The 20,066-nt window shown below is 54.3% G+C and overlaps 5 protein-coding genes across 5 annotated transcripts; 4 read left to right on the top strand and 1 right to left on the bottom strand.

Annotated features, from left to right (window-relative positions):
• Positions 1–1,672: 1,672 nt before the first annotated feature.
• On the top strand, positions 1,673–4,799 carry NCS54_01272100 (Vacuolar protein-sorting protein BRO1; the record flags this gene model as incomplete). Its single annotated transcript, XM_053157947.1, has 4 exons — positions 1,673–1,950; positions 2,015–2,444; positions 2,491–3,639; positions 3,690–4,799. The coding sequence occupies 4 exons, from the start codon at positions 1,673–1,675 to the stop codon at positions 4,797–4,799; spliced, it is 2,967 nt and encodes a 988-aa protein (XP_053013922.1).
• Positions 4,800–5,765: 966 nt separating this feature from the next.
• NCS54_01272200 (Hypothetical protein) lies at positions 5,766–7,462 on the top strand (the record flags this gene model as incomplete). The annotated part of the gene is made up of 5 exons (XM_053157948.1): positions 5,766–5,831; positions 5,888–5,921; positions 5,977–6,014; positions 6,066–6,341; positions 6,395–7,462. 5 exons carry the CDS (start codon positions 5,766–5,768, stop codon positions 7,460–7,462), a joined length of 1,482 nt encoding a protein of 493 aa, XP_053013923.1.
• Positions 7,463–7,621: 159 nt separating this feature from the next.
• Positions 7,622–10,575, bottom strand: NCS54_01272300 (AAA domain-containing protein; the record flags this gene model as incomplete). Its single annotated transcript, XM_053157949.1, has 2 exons — positions 7,622–8,060; positions 8,111–10,575. The coding sequence occupies 2 exons, from the start codon at positions 10,573–10,575 to the stop codon at positions 7,622–7,624; spliced, it is 2,904 nt and encodes a 967-aa protein (XP_053013924.1).
• Positions 10,576–10,891: 316 nt separating this feature from the next.
• NCS54_01272400 (S4 domain-containing protein) lies at positions 10,892–12,640 on the top strand (the record flags this gene model as incomplete). The annotated part of the gene is made up of 3 exons (XM_053157950.1): positions 10,892–10,987; positions 11,087–11,632; positions 11,690–12,640. The coding sequence occupies exons 1-3, from the start codon at positions 10,949–10,951 to the stop codon at positions 12,638–12,640; spliced, it is 1,536 nt and encodes a 511-aa protein (XP_053013925.1). The 5' UTR covers positions 10,892–10,948.
• Positions 12,641–15,036: 2,396 nt separating this feature from the next.
• NCS54_01272500 (Zn(2)-C6 fungal-type domain-containing protein) lies at positions 15,037–17,728 on the top strand (the record flags this gene model as incomplete). The annotated part of the gene is made up of 2 exons (XM_053157951.1): positions 15,037–16,601; positions 16,648–17,728. The coding sequence occupies 2 exons, from the start codon at positions 15,037–15,039 to the stop codon at positions 17,726–17,728; spliced, it is 2,646 nt and encodes an 881-aa protein (XP_053013926.1).
• Between the last annotated feature and the right edge of the window lie 2,338 nt (positions 17,729–20,066).

Genomic DNA, 20,066 nt, shown 5'->3' on the forward strand with positions numbered 1-20,066 from the left:
GCTGATCAGGTCGGTAAATATGGGCTTGGTGAGGCTTTTTGAGGTGAAAGGACGCAGAATCAATAGTGATGATTCACTGAGACGACGGAAGAGAGGCCATGGCTTTTCATCAAGAACTGTGATGCCTGGAGATACGAGGTTCAAGTGACGCGGCACCACGTCGCCCGGTTTCTCGACAGGCATCAGCGTTGCGCACTCTCCACGTAGCCAATGCGTCGTATGCCATAAAATTTGAAACAGAAGAAACGAGACGGCGTGGTTAGCTCAAGTTGTGGCAGTGTGAATGGCATCCATCGTCGGATGATGGGCGGTGATGAAGAAGGAAGAGGAAGTTGGCGGGCGGTTAAGAAGGAGAGGCTTGGACAAGGCGGGAAAGGTCCAGCCACGAGGCACGGGACACGAGGTGGCTCATAGGGCACTTCAGCGACGTTACTGGCTGCAGGATCTGGGCCTAGGACAGACCGTCAGGCGTTTGTTAGTGTGATTAGGCACTAAAAGCTCCTGCCCTGGGGAGCCGGGTGGAGATTTAGATGTCCGGGCCACGGGTTGGAGAGGGCATGGTGGTTGGGATCCATTGATCCTGACCGAGGGACATATATGCGGAGAGGCCTTGGTGACATGCAAAAGAGCCCAATTAGTGGGAATCTCTGAGGGAACGCGGAAGAGGGCGGTGCGGTGCATCTTTAAGCTTAGATATTGGCTGTGCAATGGGCGGTTACCGTATCTTGACTGGACTGCTAATTCTGGCGCTTCCAAGCCTCACCACAGGTTCACTCTTCAGGGCACCCTCCACTGAATGTCGCAGCCAACCAGCAGAGTCAAGCTCCAGCTGGCCTCGTGGCAACCCAACCAAGAGCTTCCCATCCTTTCCTTTGGACGCGCCGTGTCCCAAAAACTTGGCCTCTTGCCCTCTCGTTCTCGTCCGATGCGGCGTTTTCATTTCCCTTTTCCTCCTCTCCAACCCCGGTGACATTCTCCAGCCAAGGTCCAGCGTCTGGGGCCCTACCCCTACCCTTTCCAAAACTATTTCGTCACCGCCGTGCGCCAACTGGGCCTGGGCCAGGCCTCGTCACTTTCCCGTCCAGTTCAGACCCCGCTCCCCATCAAGTCAACCTCGACCCTCGACCTCGATTCGGACCTTGATCGATCCCTCTCTCCCTCCCCCTCCAACCCTCACAACCTCCTTCGAGACCGCCCGTGTTCGACCTGCGGTACCTACTTCTAGGTCACAAACCTCGGTGCCTCGCCTGACGCCACCTGTTTACGGCGCAGCTGCACCTCGTTCCCTGAAGTTCAAGCTGTCCCGTCACGGCCTGTCCCCCGCTACCGCCCCCAAATCATCCATCGTCCAACGACCCGCCGACTCGTTCCCGCTACTGCTACGAGAGATACCTAGATCGGGTCGCATTCTCCGCGACCAGCCGTCTATCGACCCTGCTTCCCGGGAGGCCCGATCTCGTCATTCCCCCGTCCGTCCTTTCGGGTCGCTCAGTCTTAGCTCAGCTGCAACCATCACCTGCATCCGCCCGACCTCTCACCCGCGACCTCCTCCCGATTCCTCCCCGCGAACTCGTATGCCCTTGGCTCCCCGGCCACAGCTCGTCGGGCTTTCAATTCGCCCTTAACAAGCTTCCTTTTCGTCTACTCGGTTGCGCTCCAGCTGTCGACCGCCATGTCGCAGTCTCCAATGATCTCGGTGCCTCTCAAGGCCACCAACGAGATCGACTGGGTTGCGCCCCTCAAAGGCTATATCCGCGACACATATGGCGACGACCCCGAGCGCTACGCGGAGGAATGTGCCACACTTAATCGGTTGAGACAAGACGTTCGAGGCGCTGGCAATGACAGCACGTCTGGGAGGGATATGCTGTACCGTTACTACGGCCAGCTTGAACTTCTGGACCTGCGATTTCCCGTCGACGAACAACATATCAAGATCTCTTTTACATGGTGCGCTATTTTCGACGGCCTTACTGGCCTATGCATTCCAATATACTAACATGGCCGTGGCTAGGTTTGACGCCTTTACCCACAAGTCCACAGCGCAATACTCTCTTGCTTTTGAGAAAGCATCCATCATTTTCAACATCTCGGCTATTCTCTCCTGCCATGCCGCCATGCAAGACCGAGCCGAGGAGTCCGGCCTCAAAATGGCCTACCGTAACTTTCAGGCCTCCGCCGGCATGTTCACTTACATCAATGAGAACTTCCTGCACGCGCCTTCGTCCGACCTTAGCAGAGAAACTGTCAAGACCCTTATTCACATTATGCTTGCCCAAGCACAGGAGATTTTTCTCGAGAAGCAGATCGCAGACAAGAAAAAGATTGGCTTGCTCGCCAAACTTTCTGCCCAGGCTGGATATTTGTATGGCCAGGCTCTCGAGGGAGTGCAAGAAAATGTGAACAAGGCTATTTTCGAAAAAGTGTGGTTGTTGGTGGTTCAGGTAAGGCATGAGAATGATATTAGCTTAACTAAGCTGACAAGCATAGGTCAAAACTAACCTCTTGAACTCCATGGCGCAATACTATCAAGCCATGACAGACGACGAGGCCGGCCAGCATGGTGTTGCTGTCGGACGATTGCAGGTTGCCGAGGCTCAAGCAAAAGAGGCTGAAAGAGTTGCAAGGAACTTCCCCAGTTCTACGCCCTTGAGTTCTAACCTTAGTGCTGAGTGCGGCGGTGTGCTTCAAGAAGTAACCAAGCGACACCACTCAACCGTACAGAACCAGTTGCAGAGCCTTTTGAGAGACAACGACTATATCTATCACCAAGAAGTACCCGCCGAAGCGAGCCTCGAAGCCGTTGCCAAGCTGCCAGCCGCCAAGCCCATCCCCGTTAGCGAATTGTATGCTGGCCAAGACATACAGCACATCACCGGTCCCGATCTCTTCTCAAAGATCGTCCCATTTGCCGTGACGGAATCTGCGAGTCTGTATGATGAGGAGAAGGCGAAGTTGGTGAGAGCCGAGACGGAGCGAGTGGATACAGCCAACGGCGAGATGGCTGCCAGTCTGGATTATCTAAGGCTCCCTGGCGCATTGCAGGTGCTGAAGGGCGGCTTCGATCAAGACATTTTGCCTGATGAAGATTTCCGGCAATGGTGCGAAGATGTTTCAGACCATGAGAACCCGGTGGCCATTTTTGGGTCCCTCAAGACGGAGAAGGAGTCCATCATCTCGATCCTGGAAAAGAGTACTAAGCAGCTGGATATGGAGGAGGGTGTGTGCGAGAAGATGCGTTCCAAATATGAGACCGAGTGGACACAGCAGCCTAGTTCGAGGTTGACGACGACACTCCGAAGCGACATCCGCAACTATCGCGAAGCCCTCGACGAAGCCATGAGAAGCGACAACCAACTGGCAGGCAAGCTGCGGCAAAACGAGATGGACTTTGATGAAATGAGGCGGGCTGCCCAGACGGGTGAGGTTGACCGACTATTCCAGCAAGCTGTTGCAGAGGCACGGGCGCGGTCAAGCAACGCAACTAGCCCAGCTGGCGGTGAGCCCAACCTGTTGGATGACGATTTCGATGAGGGACCTAGCGTGATGGATCAGATCAACAAGGTTGAGGATATCCTGAAGAAGCTCAATCTTATCAAGCGGGAGCGAAACCAGGTGCTGAAGGACTTGAAGGACAAGGTGAGTGCATCACTGACAATTAGCTTGATGCTGTAGCTGACCTTGACGAGGCTCACAACGACGACATCTCCCAAATTCTCATCCTCAACAAGAAGTCGATAGCAAACTACGAGACGCAACTGTTTGAACAGGAATTGGAAAAGTTCAGACCTCACCAGAACCGACTGATACAGGCAAACCACAAACAGTCGGCCTTGATGAAGGAGCTTACAAGCACGTTCAACAAGCTTCTGCAGGACAAGCGGGTACAGTCGGAGCAGAACAAGTACGAGACAATTCAGCGACAGCGATCGTCGGTCATCAACCGGTATAAGCGGGCATACCAGGAGTTCCTGGATCTGGTTGCAGGACTACAGAGCGCCAAGAATTGGTACTCGGAGATGCGTGAGACGGTGGAGAGCCTGGAAAAGAACGTCGAAACGTTTGTCAACAACCGGAGATCGGAGGGCGCGCAACTCCTCAACCAGATCGAACAGGATCGGTCGACGAGCAAGAACTCGCATGCCGAGATGGAGCGGGAGAGGCTTCGAGAGCTCATGGACCGAATGTCGATGGACCCGAGCAAGTCGGCATCACCTCAACCGCAAGCCACGAACCGACCTACACCAGCGCCCGTGTTTCAACAGGGGCAGGGCCCTCGATACACGCAGTCGAGCTTCACAGGGCAGTATCAGGTACCCAGCTCGCCGCCGCCAAACCAGCAAACAATGCCAGGGCAGCAAGGATATCAGAACTTCAGCGGTGCACCCACATCGCAGTCGTTTGGACCAGCCCCCATCAATACGTTTGTGCAGCCCACGTATAACCCAAGCCAGTACGCGACATCTCCGCCACCGAACCAGACGTCGTTTTCGATGGGCGGTTATCGAGGTGCGGCGTCACCACCTCCCAACCAGACAACGTTTGGACACCAGGCGCATCAATCATTTGGCGGATACGGAGCATCGGCGGCACCTCAACAGACGCAGGGAGGATACGTGCCTCCAGGATTCGTCCCGCCACCTCCTCCCCCAGGTCCACCCCCGTTGGGCCCCCAGCAGACGTTCCATTATGGAAGCCAAGAGTTTCCAAACAGCGCGCATCCTGCCAGCGCGCAGCCCCAGTCAGCAGCGCAACAGCAGCCTCATGATCCATGGGCGGGCTTGAACGCATGGAAGTAATGAATGAATGAATGGATGATGGAAGCAAAGGGACATGAGGATTGGATCACTCGGCGGTTTCATGAGTACTCGGTCACTTGGGAGGCGCTGAAAGTGGATGCTCAGGGGCTGACTGGGACAAGTAGATATCGCCACCTAGGAGACGGCCAAAGAGATGGATGGGAGGGAGGGAAGGAGGAGGGAGAAAAGTTGTGGCGATTTAGCATTGCAGTGGGCGACAGGAGTTGACTTTGAGCAATACATGTAGACAAATCGGAACCCACGTTTGCCCTACATGCAATGCAATGCAATATCGAGCCGTGCAGTGCAGTGCAGTGCAGAGCAAAGCAGAGCATAGCATAACTAATAAGTAGCCTCGGTGGCTTTTGCAGTCGCCTTCGCGTGTCTTTATACCGAGAGGAGGTCGGGATGCGGTTCAAGACCCTTTTATGGAGTAGCTCGACGGCTGCACCCCGCACGTCATTGCCCCGACGGCCGAGCTGCGACCCCCAACGCTAAGCTCTAGCGGCGAGCCCACTGAAGGAACACCGCTAGAGGTGCTAATCCAGGTGGTTCTAGTGGCTGTTTTGGGGTCTTGGAGTGGGGCTCCTCCCCCGCAAGAGCGGGCCATCTCTTTCCGCCGTTTGTTGCTGCTTGCTCTCCCGAGTCGGTTCCGCTAGAGTCGAGGTCCGGGTCCGGAGACAGCGCGGCTATCTTGTCCCTTTTTGGGTCTTTCTTCTTCTTCTACTGCTTCTGCTTCTCTTTCTTTCCTCTTCTTCTTTTTTGTTATCGTTACTGTAAGCTGTGTTGTGTGTTTGGATACCTCAGCAATTGAACAGCACCGACCAACCCTTGGACCACCAGAGCCGAGCATTTCGTCATTCAACCTCGGGCCAAAGGCAGCACCTTTCTAGTCCTGCCACTGCCTTTTTTTGCTCATCGCGACCAGACTCGTACCTCTCTACACACACAAATTCATTCTTCATCATGGTGTTAAAGGGTGGTGAAGTTGCCGAGCACAACAATGCCGACTCGTGCTGGGTCATTGTTCACGTTAGTAGCTGCGATTGCGTGCTTGCGCTCGAATGATTTACTTACTGAGGCGATAGGGCAAAGCGTATGATGTGACAGAGTTTCTGCCGGGTACGGTCAAGAAGGGGAAGACTCTGGGAGACGAGGTGGACTAACAGAGCTATAGAACACCCTGGAGGCAAAAAGATTATCCTCAAATACGCTGTACGTCCTTTGCGCTTCAACCTTTACAGTGCACTTCTCTAACATGCGCAGGGCAAAGATGCCACCGAAGAGTACGAGCCCATCCACCCTCCCGACACCCTCGACAAGTACCTCGACGCCTCCAAGCACCTCGGCCCCGTCGACATGGGCACCGTCCAGCAGGAGGATAAGGAGGAGGACCCTGACGAGGCCGAGCGTCTGGAGCGCGTCGAGCAGAAGCCCCTGCTGTCGCAGTGCTACAACCTGCACGACTTTGAGGCCGTGGCGAGGAGGGTCATGAAGAAGACGGCTTGGGGATACTACTCGAGTGCCGCCGATGACGAGATTGTACGCCTTGTCTCATTCTTACCTGCTCTCTGGAGCTTTGCTAACTTGTCTAGACTATGCGCGAGAACCACAGCGCCTTTCACCGCATTTGGTTCCGCCCCCAGATCCTCGTCGACGTGGAGAACGTCGACATCACCACCACCATGCTCGGTGACAAGACCGACATCCCCGTCTATGTGACCGCCACGGCCCTCGGCAAGCTGGGCCACCCCGAGGGCGAGGTGGTGCTGACCCGCTCATCGGGCAAGCACAACATCATCCAGATGATCCCGACCCTCGCCTCGTGCTCTTTCGACGAGATCATCGATGCTGCCTCTGGCGATCAGGTGCAGTGGTTGCAACTCTACGTTAACAAGGATCGTGATATTACGCGCAAGATTGTGCAGCATGCTGAGAAGCGTGGCTGCAAGGGCTTGTTCATCACTGTTGATGCGCCGCAGCTGGGACGTCGTGAAAAGGACATGCGCTCCAAGTTCACCGACCCGGGCTCGCACGTTCAGGAGGGTCAGGACACGGATAACAGCCAGGGTGCCGCCCGCGCTATCTCGACTTTTATCGACCCTGCCCTGAGCTGGAAGGACATCCCCTGGTTCCAGAGCATCACGTCCATGCCCATCGTCATCAAGGGCGTCCAGCGTGTTGAGGATGTGCTCAAGGCCGTCGAGTACGGCTGCCAGGGTGTTGTCCTGTCCAACCACGGTGGTCGTCAGCTCGAGTTTGCCCGCTCCGCCGTTGAGATCCTTGCCGAGACGATGCCCGTCCTGCGGGAGAGGGGCCTTGACTCCAAGATCGAGGTGTATATCGACGGTGGAGTTCGTCGTGGAACAGATATCCTCAAGGCGCTGTGCTTGGGCGCTCGCGGTGTCGGTATCGGCCGACCCTTCCTCTACGCCATGAGCGCCTACGGAGAGCCTGGTGTCGATCGCGCCATGCAGCTGCTCAAGGATGAGCTGGAGATGAACATGCGTCTCATCGGCTGCAACCGTATCGACGAGCTTCACCCCGGCCTCCTCGACACGCGGAGTCTGTTCCAGCACTCCTCCATCCCCGCCGATAACCTGTCGACGACAGTCTATGACCCCCTGGCCGTGCCAGCCCAGAGACCCAAGGCCAAGCTGTAGAGAGAGTTCCCTTTTGATGAGCCATGTTTAACATTTCTTGGATAATGCTGCATGTGTGTTGGCATAGATGTATAAACTGTTAGAGTACACGAGCGTCTTGATATAAATATTGATAAAAAAAATCTCATTCGCTACCTATGCACCTTTGTCCCTTATCCCTTATAGGCCTCTCATAAACTCCTGCAACGACATGGGTTTCCTCACAGCATTATTCAACCCTTCGTGGTACGTCACCCACACCTTGCGCTCCTTTTCCGTCTTGCGCGCTCTCTGTTCTGTGCTCTCCTTTCCAGACTCTACAACTGGTCTTGCCACAATGATGCGGCCAAAGAAGTCTCGCTTGACGGATGATGCGTCCTTGGCAGATTCCTCCTCGACAATCTTCTTGTGCCTAGCATCGGCAGCCTTGGTCAGGCTCTCAAGCCGCCCTGAGGTGTTGCCAGCTTGGAACCGTGCCTGGCGAGCAAGAGCTTCGCGCTCTGCATTCGTCTTGCGAAGTTCTTGGTCAAGCACTTGCCGCACGGCGTAGCGCGTAGGCGCCGCTGAGGGGAGGAGCAGTGAAGCAGCAGTCTCGAATGTGGCGAGAGTGTCGAGATCCCTATAATCAGCGTTAGTGGCGATTCATATGTTAAAGGAAACATGACTTACGGTTCCATTCGGTAGACGTACTGCGCCCCCCGATTGACCAGCGATTCACTCTCAATTTTTCCCTTTTGCAGAGAAATTCCCACCTCGGCGAGTACCTCGGACGCACGCTTAACCATGGCACGCTCGCTCTCCTTGCGTACACTAGCTGTGGTCCCCTGACTTCCACCCACGACGACAGGCTTGACGTCAGGGGACACAAGACGCACTAGATACGGGAGGAATTCAGCAGCCACATCCTCAGCACTGCGGAACGATCGCATGAGCGTGGGGGTAAGTTGACTCTGCAGAGCCTGAAGCTGAGCTCGATTCTGCCTCTCAGCTTCATTGGCTTGATAGTCGGCGCGAGGGCCCGAGAAGGGCATAGGAGGCGCGGTATCCTCCTCGGCTTCACCACCCCAACGACGGCCGTAGCCCATACTGGGCAGATACCGCTTCGGTGAAGCGAATAGGTGATGACATGCCAGCACAGGTTGGCTGAGATACTGCGAGAGTTCCCACTCCTGACTAGAGTATAGCCGTGACTGGCAAGTATCGTGGAAGTGAAGCCACTCATACGCCTGGTTAGGCTTTGTCAGGTAGAGGTCATCATTGAACTCGCGGTTGGGATACTCGGCAAACACCTCGGTCATGATGTGACTGATCTCGCCGCTCGTGTCAATCATCTGCCGTAGACGCTCCATGGCATACTTCTTCTGGTACTCGCCAAAGCCCAGTTCCGCCTTTGGCTGCTCGTGCTTTGTCTTGGATTCTGAAAAGTTCATCGCCGGCTTGGGAAAGCCGCCGCCTTCCTGGAACAGACGTGAGATGATGTCTTTGACACCACCGCGGCCAATTCCACGAGCGCCGCCAGCGCCGTTGGCCAGATCTTGGAGAACATTGCGTTCTATCCATTGTCGAGTAAGGCGGCCTGAGCCATCTAGGGGCGATGCTCGGAAACGCCCTGCGACCCATTCGCCAACCACCATGACACCTCGAAGGTCACCCTCGACAGTGCTCTCAGCACCTCGTTTGGCATCAATGCCACTGGTCATGCCCCAGGCTGCCTCACAGAGCTTTCGAGCGGCATCCTTGTCACAAGGAATACTCTCCTTCTCAAAAACAGCCTTGAGACGACCAACGACTGAGTCGATGGTGGGCTTGCCGACACGGATGATTTCCGCCAGACCCGATTGTCGGAGTGGTCGAAGTGCAGGCGCGTAGACATCGTTGCAGATGAGAATCAGGGGACGCATGAGTCGAAAGTCATCACCCTTCTTCTTGCGCCCATGATGGTTTGATGCCGGAGCCCCTGAAGAGTTCTTCTGGTCCAGAAGGACAAGATCTATCAGCGCCTTGACAAAGCCACCTTCCCCTGAGCCTCCTGAACCCGACACGACACCGTCGACTTCGTCTACCACGACACACGCTGGCCTGGCCACCTTCTGGGGTCCATCGCCGTCTTTGCGGTTGCTAACCGTCTTGACACTCTCTGTGCCCAAGCTTGTCCGAATCCGATTCTTCACGACATCACGACTTCGGTCGTCGCTGGCGTTGATCTCCATAACCTCGTAGCCAGCCTGCCTGGCGCATACATGTGCCAATGTCGTCTTTCCCAAACCGGGGGGTCCCGTAAGCATCAGAATCTTTCGGTGCGGCTTCTCTTCTTCGTCTTGTTGCTTCATTCCCGGCCGTCTTGCGATTGATGGCCTCGACTTGGCCGCTCCTGGAAACACGATGGGATCCCATTTCTTCAACCACCGCAAAACCAGTCGATTGGTACCATCGTCGCCGCAAAGGTCCATAAAATTCCGCGCTCGATATTTCTCCGTCCATAGTAGCGTTCGCTTAGGCTTCTTGCCGGTTGTCACTGGGGCCTCGATCGACTGTACCGGCACGCTGGGCTCTTGTGGTTGTGTTTGTTTCTTCGCAGCGATTTCAGCGGAAGCTGCACTCATGAGATTGTGAATATCGATGCCGTAGTAGCTTCTCTTAGCTCGTCCTTCCTTTGTCTTTGACCGAGCTGCAACCATTGACTCGTACGTGGGTGCCGAGCTTGTCTTTCGCTCCTTGATCGTTGTCGTGTTGCCTTTGCATGTCCTGACTGTGAATGATTTGGACGACAGTCGGCTGAAAATAGATGTGGAATAGAGATCTTGTTGAATTGGGAATACTGGCCGCCGGGCTTCCACGTCGATGATTTCTGGTGTTGGCTTAGGGTCGTTTCCAGGCTTTGCAGTCGTCGACTCGACTTCAGGGCTTGTCTGTGAAGGCTTCTCTTGGGGATCCTCGATCCTGGGACGCTTCGCTAGAGGTTGTGTATCCAAAGATTCCTCGGCATCATCGTTCGAGTCAGAGTCGTCGTCATCGACCAGAAATGGTCCAGTTCGGGCTTTCGGTTTAGGAGGGCCATGGTCGTGGGGTTTGGCGCGCTTCGGGGGAGGAGGTGAGCTTTTGGGGAAGGTGATGGGTGAAGAAGCAGACAACATTTTGAATATTATTTAGACACAAAAAGAAGGAGAAGATCAACAGTCAAAATGAGAAACATCAATCTGCGGTTGTTGGTGTTGGTGGGCTTGGTCCATTTCTCAAGCAAGTCAAGATGGTCTCCGGGTTAGCGACGCGTCGTGTTTAATTGAGTCGCGTCTCCTGTCCGTGGCTGCCCCACTATCGAAAAGATACGTACCTTCGGCCCTGGCACGCTCGATTATGGATTATGTCAGCATTCAGCCCACCACCAACTTCACATCGGAGCGGCGGGATAATCCGTTGGCCCAGAATCGGCTCGAGACCAAAAATTTGGCTCCTCAAGCTCACCAAGACGAGCCCAGTTCCCAGCACCGTGGGCCTCAATTCGTCAAGATGCGCAAGCCGTGGAGATTCTACAGTCTCAACCGCCCAGTACGTTGGCCTCTCTTGCTCCATTGACAAGTTCCAGTCCGATTTCGCTTTGCGCCCGCTCTCAATTTCACCATCGGCTAACCGACCCACGCGATATAGAAACTGAGGCAATCATGGAACAAGTACAACTTGTATAATATCGCTCGTGCGGCCGGCCGAGAGCCCCTCGTCAAGGGCCGAGCGACCTTTTTCCAGCAAAAGTGGGCGGCCAAGTCGAAAACCCGAGGCTACCACGGCGAGCACATCCCCGAGAAGAAATGGGTGCGACTCTTTTCCCGACGTCTCCTCTCCTCCGTCGACCTCCCCCCGGAGTATCTCGCCGCCAATGATGGTTCCGAGCAGGCGGCTGGTCGTGGTTCAGGCTTGAGCACCTCCAAGGTGACGGCCGAGTCCTACTCCCGAGTCTCCCAAGGCAGCACCAAGGTCCGGAGTCTCTCCCATCCTGCTCAGCGGAAATCTGGCTATGGCGATGTCAACGAGATGCTGTCTCAGCATTTTGAGAACATGACACCATACATGCAAATGACTTTTGCGCCCCTGGAGCGAAGACTCGACACAGCAGTTTTCCGCGCCATGTTTGCCAGTAGTGTGCGACAGGCTCGCCAATTCATTATTCACGGAGCCGTCAAGGTCAATGGCAAGAAGGTGGGTTTCTGATGATGTTTGGAAAATCTGATACGAATTGCTGACATTATGTGATAGATGGTTCATCCGTCTTATGCCTTGAACCCTGGCGATATGTTTCAAGTCCAGGTTGAGAAGGTTCTGTATGGAACTGGAGAGCAAAAGAAGCCCGATGAGTCGGTCAAGCAGAGCAGGGAATCCCTCAAGAATAAGGAGGAGAAGACCAAGGAGTGGGGTCTCAACAAGCGCTCTCGAATCCTGGAGCACCTGGCTGCCAAGGAGGGAGAGTCTGCCAAGCCCAGCGATGCGCAGCTCGCTGACGAATCGCTCGACGAGCAACGTGCTGAGATGCAGGTCCAATGGCGCCGTGTCAAGAACCTTCGAAGCACGGCTCGAGAGATTCTGAAGGGTGGCAGTGATCTCAAGAACCTATCCGCTAAGCAGAAGAAGGAGCTCCGTTTGTTCCGTGACACTGCTCAGCGTTTCCTCTCTCTACCAGAGGATAGCAAGCTGAGCGCTAGGGACCTCCTCAACGAGATTCAATCTCAGATTGAGAAGCTGGGCTCTGTAGAGAGCTTCCGAAAGGCTGACCCTGCCCCCTCCGCAGAGGAGACCGAGGAGCAGAAGCTTCAACGAGAAGAGAAGGAAGAGAAGGAGCTGCAGTTCAAGACAAGAGCCTTGGAGGAGGGTATGGATGGTTTCAAGGATGACCGAGAGCGTGCCCGTGCTGCTCGCATTCTCGCCCGAGAAGACCTCACCCAGGACGAGATCCGCCGTCTCGCCGCCATCATGAGGAGGGACGCCGAGAACCCCATCGACGATTCAAAGCCTTATGCGACCCCCTGGCGACCCCGGCCCTACATGTCGGCCTTTGCCTTCATCCCTCGCTACCTCGAGGTCAACCCCAACATCTGCGCCGCCGTCTACCTGCGCCACCCCGTGGCGAGGAAGGGCATGGCCGAGGTTCCCACGCCTTTCAGCTACCTGACCAGCCAGCTGGCTCACAACTGGTACCTGGGACGGGGCTGAAGAAAACGATAGCATATGGTTTATGAGTGAGGATTCTGGCTGCTGGGTGGATGGGGCCGCCCGTGTAATATACCATCTTTTGGAGTGTACGGTAGACAGCCGGATGTACCTTGTATGTATCACCACTGTTAAAAGCATGCAAAGTGTGGATGAAGCCTTGAAGCGTTGAAACTTGGAGCAACTGTTGAGCTGCGTATGCTACGAGTCCGAAGTGCCACATGTCCAGGCTTGTGAGCATCCCTATCAGGTCAGATACTCCCATAATGGCCTATACGAAATATCGTAAGACAAATGACTTGACAGGATGGGGTGTAGGTCAATGACTCTAGATTTCATGGTGGCCTGACCCAGAGCCCACACCAATACAACGAATGATCTCCCTTTAACGGCCTGGAAACAGCCCTATCGAAACCTCAATCAACAAAAGATTATGCTGCACGCCCAAATAATATTGTAATGATGACTGAGGGCTGAGGACTCCCTAAAGTGTAATGGGTGGAAGGTATGTGAATGATATGTTATCCAACTTCTACGTGTAACGTGGTCAGCAGGACCCTAAGGCGTTTTAAGAGTGGATTTCTCGTGCCATAATAACATGGAAATGCCTTCACTGGGGTTGGGTTAACCTAAGCAGGCGGTATACCTCGTTTGAGTACCCGTAGACGACTTGGAGCCTCGTTGGAAGTTGATCTAGAGAAACAACATGTCGCCGATTCTGCCTTATTTTACTACACAATTCGGAGATTTCAACAAGTTGTCTTATGCCGAGTAAAGAATGATCATATTAGATACTTCAAATTCTAGTCCCGAGATCACAAACCTCGGCGACCTGGCCCTTGACATGGCTTGAGCTGGACGTATGAGGCTCTCTGAGAGTTTGCCCCTGTGGATCCTAGCGCATGATCCACATCTGGCAACTCTGGATGGAGGCTGAATCTTGTCGTTCCTGGACCTCTCAGAGGCTGCGAGATTCCAATATTGGACTGTTTCTTAATATCCGGTAGCAAAGTTTGGGCTCACATGGTTTAATGCTCTCGTTGTTGATCTGTCGGTCCTCTCAATGAATGACTCTACAAGACCAGATCCCCAGAGTGCGGGACCCCCCAGGTTGGTTCTCGATGCGCGCCACGGGGCGGCACGGACGGGGAAGGGTTCGGTACGGAAATCAAGCTCAGGGGGAGAAAAGAGGGCAGCAGCAAATGCCGAACTGATACGCATTCCTGGCTTCTTGATACGTCCATGGCAGCCAATCTGGGGGCGTTGATGCGACCTTATCAAGAAGGGTTGCCTCTGTTATCAGGGATCCCGGGTCCCCGTTGCGCTAGGAAGAGGAGCCACACCCTTGGCTGATCCGGTCGATAAAGATATGAGTTGCATGGGCGTTTGTCCCACTGGGATGGTATCGCGGGGAGGGGCATCTGGGGGAACTGCTGTATCTGTACCCTCGTAGGCAGGGCTTTTGTGCCTGGTGTTTTGAGGACGGGAGTGCTGGCTTCATTCCCCAAGAAGCCGGATACCGAGCCACTCCGAGTTAGTAGAGTTCCAGTGAGAAGGAGTTGGATTTAGGTGGTGGCTCATGGCACAACCAGTTACATAACGCCTTGTGCTGTGAGTCGCCAGAGGGGTTGGGAAGGCGGGACCCATCCAGGAGTTTCCCTGTCACGGCGCAGGAAAAAAGCCCTCCTCCACGCCGGGCTCGGTGCTGTAGGTACCTCCTTCCTCACAATGTCGTCCCAGTTGGGTCCCTCCTTCTTTTCGACTTTGGTTCTGGATTCTCGTCGAACGTCCAATTGCCATCAACCTCCACAGACGCCGTTCTCGGCTTCTGCCATCTCCATCTCATCCTGTCTCATCTCATCTTTCATCCGCCCAGAAAAAAAAGAGGATTCCGTCCCCGCCCTAAACTCTTACTCGTCAACCTTTTCGCTCATCGCCTCTCACGCGTCACCTTGATACAATACTAAGAAGAACCCCTCGCCTCCCTCTCGGTACTCGCTTTGACTTGACAGCCTGACCCCTTCACTCCTCTGGGCCCAACCATGATTGATTACCAAGCACTAAACCGCGGGACGGATTAGCACCTATCTACGTTCTGGTTCAAATAACCTCATTGCCTTCATTCGCATCAACCGACCGTCGGATCGCCGTCCAACCGCAACGGGTTTATATTCGCTTAGCTCCCTGATTAATTGCTGATCCCCGTTCGCCCCGTAACCCTTGATTCCTAGTCCCCCACGGGTGCTCGTGTGGGCCTCTCCCGACAACCAGCGCATCTTGAGTATCGCGTCATACCATCGTCTTGGAGCTGGCCTTTCTCATCCTTCATCTCCTCTGGCGCCTCTCTCACATAGCCTGCCCACGTCTCATCCCTGGCAGCGCGCTTCATCACTGAAACCATGGAGGAGCCGCGTCTAAGCACGCCGCAGCAGCCCGGTCCATCAGCCCCCAACCCGGGCGCAACACGGAAGAAGTCACGCAGAGGTGCCGATCCTTCGGGCCAGAAGCGGCGATGCGTCAGCACAGCCTGTATCGCCTGTCGGAAACGCAAGTCCAAGTGTGACGGAGCTGTTCCTAGTTGTGCAGCTTGCTCCAGCGTTTACGGTACTGAGTGTGTCTATGATCCCAACTCTGATCATCGGCGCAAGGGCGTCTACCGTGAAAAGGTCGACAGCATGAAAGCTCGAAATTCGACTTTGCAGATTCTTATCGAAGCTATCCTGAACGCGGAGGAGGAAGAAGTTCCTGAAATTGTCCACAAGATCCGAACCTGCAATAGCCTTGATGCTGTTGCTGAGCAGTTTCTCAAGCAGCAACAAACACCAGAACCACAGCAGCAAGAAAATGAGGACAACGATGACTTGGATCACTCGAATGACAACTATACCACAGAGCCTGTGCAGGGTGAGAGGGATCTCGCTCGGAAGATGGGCGAGCTGAGACTCGAGAATGGCGCCGTTCGCTTCATCGGTGGCACATCTCATCTCATCTATCTGGGTGATCCGAATCATGAAGAAGCCGATCCAAACCCGGAACAATTTGTATCTGGAGAGGATCCCATAACATCCTGGACTCGCGTCACTCAGGACACTCAACTCATCACTCACCTGATCAACATGTACTTCAACTGGCACTACCCCTACTTTACTACTCTCTCCAAGACCACGTTCTTCCGGGATTTCATGAGAGGCAAGGCTGGACTGGGGAGGGGTACTGCGTATTGCTCGTCGCTACTGGTCAACGCCATGCTTGCCCTTGGATGCCATTTCACGAGCGTTGCCGGAGCCTATGGAACGCCGGGCGATAACCGGACAAAGGGCGACCACTTCTTTGCTGAGGCGAAGCGCTTGATTGTCGAAAACGACGAATATGAGAAACCACGGTTAGTTACCGTCCAGGCCCTAGCACTCATGTCGGTCCGGGAAGCTGGTTGCGCCCGTGAAGCAAAAGGCTGGGTATACAGCGGTATGAGTTTCCGTATGGCAGAAGATATTGGCCTAAACCTGGACGTTGGCCAACTTGACAAGGAACGCATGAGCGACTACGAGATCGATGCCAGGCGAATTACCTTCTGGGGTTGTTATTTGTTCGACAAGTGTTGGTCAAACTATCTTGGAAGACTCCCGCAGATTCCCAAGAGTTCTTTCAATGTCTCCAAGTTTGATGTCTTTCCTGACGAGGATGCTGAATCGTGGTCACCTTACACCGACAGCGGGTTTGATCAGACATTCAAGCAACCGTCAAGAACCCGAGCCATCGCCCTCCAGATGTCGAAACTTTCCGAGATTAGCAGTGATCTACTCGCATTCTTCTACCATCCGAGCACCATTGGAAAGTCCAGTGGCAAAGCCGTGGAGCTCAAGAAGCTGAGCGAGTTGCATCGCCGCTTGGAAGAATGGAGAAAGGACCTTCCAAAGGAGTTTGAGCCCAAGGATGGCCAATTACCAAATGTGCTCCTTATGCAGTGAGTAGAGCGTCCATGACTTGGTGACATAACTGACCATATACAGCATGTTTTTCCATCTTCAATACATTCACCTTTTCCGACCATTTTTGAAATACTCACCGGCTGCTTCTCCCCTCCCACCGCACGTTTCACCTCGGCGCATATGCACGGCAAATGCGGGCGCCATCTCAAAGCTTCTCCGGTTATACAAGAAACTCTGGAATCTGCGACAGATCTGCAACATCGCCGTTTACATGGTGCATAGCGCATGCACAATTCACTTGCTAAACCTCCCCGAGAAAACCGCCAGAAGAGATATCACGCATGGAGTGAAGCATCTCGAAGAGATTGCTGAAGATTGGCTTTGTGCAAGACGAACTCTTACCATCCTGAGCGTTCTCGCTAGAAAGTGGAATTGTGAACTTCCTGAGGACGCTGCATTTGTGCTTCAACGAGCAGATGAGAAGTACGGAACTTACAGCACGTCTGATGTTCCTTCACCTCAATCGAATATGGCTGCCTCGCCGCTTTCGGATGGTGGCCTGGGCCTCAAGACAGGAGGCGACTATAGCCCCTTGACTCAGTACTCTCGAACACAACTCGCGCGACCCATGCAACAAATCCAGCAACAGCAACCACAGCGATCTGTAACGGATCCCATGACGACAAGTGCCCCACTCTCGAATGCTAGCTTGGCTCAGCAACAAGGCATGTCGGCAAAAGGATCCAACTTGGCTTTCTGTGCCGATTCGATGGGTGGATGGGGACCTGTCCCTGTATCGACGTCGATGCCATCCTACCAACCAACGTTTGGATCTGTCAACCGCAATGGCATACCGACCAGCAGCCCGGGTATATCTTCTAGCAACCAGCCAACTTCAAATCGACCAATGAGGATGGACGGCCAAGAATGGTTCTTGAATGACAGCGCGAGGTGGCACCAAAGCTTTGAAGCCTGGCAGATGGCCAACAGCGGGCAGGACAATTCAGTGTTTCTGTTTGGCGATTCTACCAACCAAGATACGCCTGCCAGCAACCCAGAGAGCAATGCAAGCATGCAGAACGAAGTTAACGACCAGATGGCAGCATTTGATGGGCTAGGGGCGACACTGTCAGGAGGCGGGTGGCTACCTGGTCTGGACTAACGGATGAGATTGTTTGCCCTCTTGTTCCGATTAATGACGAATGAATCGGCCGCTTCAATTTAATACAGAATTTCTCGGGGGTTAGAAGGTTGGACTCTGCCATCAAAAGCATCAACTTCAAATTGGAATATTCGAGTTGGAATACCCATGTCGGTAAGGTCGATAGAGTTCATGTATATTAGACAATCAATAATGGCTTTCTTGGATGAGTATCACGGTCTCGTGTGGTTGGCCCCTGAAAAGTAGTATAACCGAGGCATTTGGAGGTCATCACTCACATCATATTGTCTGATGTAGAGTGCTATGTTGCTAGCCCTCTTTCTCGGATATGATGTCTGTATGATATTACTGAAAAGTAATAGTTTCTCCTGCAAAATACCTGCAATCTCGGGGACTCAACGCGAGCGTGTCATGGCACTTTAAAGCTGCCGGACCGACCATGCAGGCGGCTCTCCATTGGGCATAATACGCAGCACACATGTAGGCTCGTAATCGGACACGACGCATTTGTAACTAGCTACACGCAGCTTTGTCAGAATGGTGGAGGTTGCCCTTGAGCAAGCAAGCACGTGGTAACTGGGAACAGGGCACGAGCAACCGCATCATGACAGTTGGCTGAGAAAGCATCAGAACTCGAGTCTTGGGCAGTGGAAGTGGCAGGGGCAGTGCGGCACACACACACACACACACGACAAAGGTCACGGCCAGGAGGTTGAACCATTGCCATGAGAAAAGACATGGGCTTCGCGACAGTCGCGCCGTTGAACTAGGGTTGGCGGGATTTGGTTGGAGAGGTTGCAAGGATGCACGAGAGGCGCATGAAGAGGAGTGTGGGGAAATCGGGCCGGCGTCCGTGGATTGACTGATGGTGTCGGCGCCACAAGCAGGACATTCCGGCGGTGGGCGCGTCATCCGTCAGAACATGAGCTTTGGGGGTTTTGTGATGGATGACTGGACAGTCCGAGGCGCTGGAGCTCGCATTCTAGACAGGCTCTGGCCATCCCCTCCTTTCCCAGCAGCCTCTGCAGAGGGTGTCATGTCGCTACCCTGTGTGCCGCGCCGGCATCCATCCGCCAGTATCCGTCAATTCCGCAAGTCGAGTTGCGGGTGCGGGGGGAATTGCATGTCCAGGCCAGGCCAGGCCATACAGGGCCATATGCGCAATGCTATTGGCGCGCGAGTGCGGCGTCGACCATGCCAACAACAGCAGGTTACACAAGGGGCGAGCTTCTTTCGGTGTATTGTTCGGAAAAGTCATTAGTGAGAGGGTGGTCGAGATGGAAAAGAGGAAGAGTTTGCGTTGGTGTCGGGCAAGGGAGATGAATGAAGAAGGAAGTGATGATCTGAGCGACCTGCTGGTAAGCGCCTTCCAACAGTGGGATTGAGGGGATGGGGTTGGATTGGATCTAAGAGTTTGGGGGAAGGAGCCCCCAATTGGCATCCCGTCCCGTCAAGGAAGGCGCGTACTGTACCAAGTCTGGGGTTTCTTCCGTCGCGTCTTACTTGAAGCTTGGACACACACACTTACCAGCTTCCCCTCGATGAATCTTTTCTTTTCCCAGCCTTGATGGAAACTAAATTGACTACGGAAGATCCCCCATCGTGAAAATCCGGGGATGGATAGCGACGGACAATCTTAGGGCCTCCCACACCCTCTTCTCACCCATGCACCACTCGCGCGGATATGGGGATGGATGGCTCCGCACAATGTTCTGTTCAGGGCTGCCACGCCCAGAGTCGAAACGGGGTCTGCGATGGAACCAGAGCGGCGACGATCCTTAGTTCTTCTATCGGGCCTTGTCAAGCAGGCGATGCGATGCGATGAAACCCAGCAAGAAATCAATGTCAGATCCTCCCCGCTCAGCCGTTTAAGCTTTCGCTCCTTTTGGGTGCGAACGAACAAGCTGGAAATTGGTTCCAGCGTCGGGGCTCGGTTAAGATGGAGCCGAACGTCAGGTCGGCGGCGACGCGCTAGACGCCACCGAGTGAAGAGACCCTGACCCTGAGAGGAACGCTTTGGTTCGTTCGTGCGAGTCGACTAAACAATCTTCGCTGCTGAAGAACAGACACAAGCGTGGAATACAGCAGCTCCTTGCCTGGACCGGACGCAACTGACGCCATGAGGTTGTGGAAACCAACTCTCGCGTCCCCACCCCGTCTTGTCGTTGAATGGTTCTAGACGAAGAGATCCCTGAGATGGATGCCACCACATGGTCCTCTCGACGGCTATCGTCACGGCTTCTCCAGCTTCAATTCGTCTGAGAACCCAACTCCTGACATCCGCGGTTCGCCTTGGCCCGCATAAAGGAGAAGATTCCTCGAACGAGATCCCAGTCCA

This window comes from Fusarium falciforme, chromosome 10, assembly GCF_026873545.1.
Source record: "Fusarium falciforme chromosome 10, complete sequence".
NCBI classification, from domain to species: domain Eukaryota; kingdom Fungi; phylum Ascomycota; class Sordariomycetes; order Hypocreales; family Nectriaceae; genus Fusarium; species Fusarium falciforme.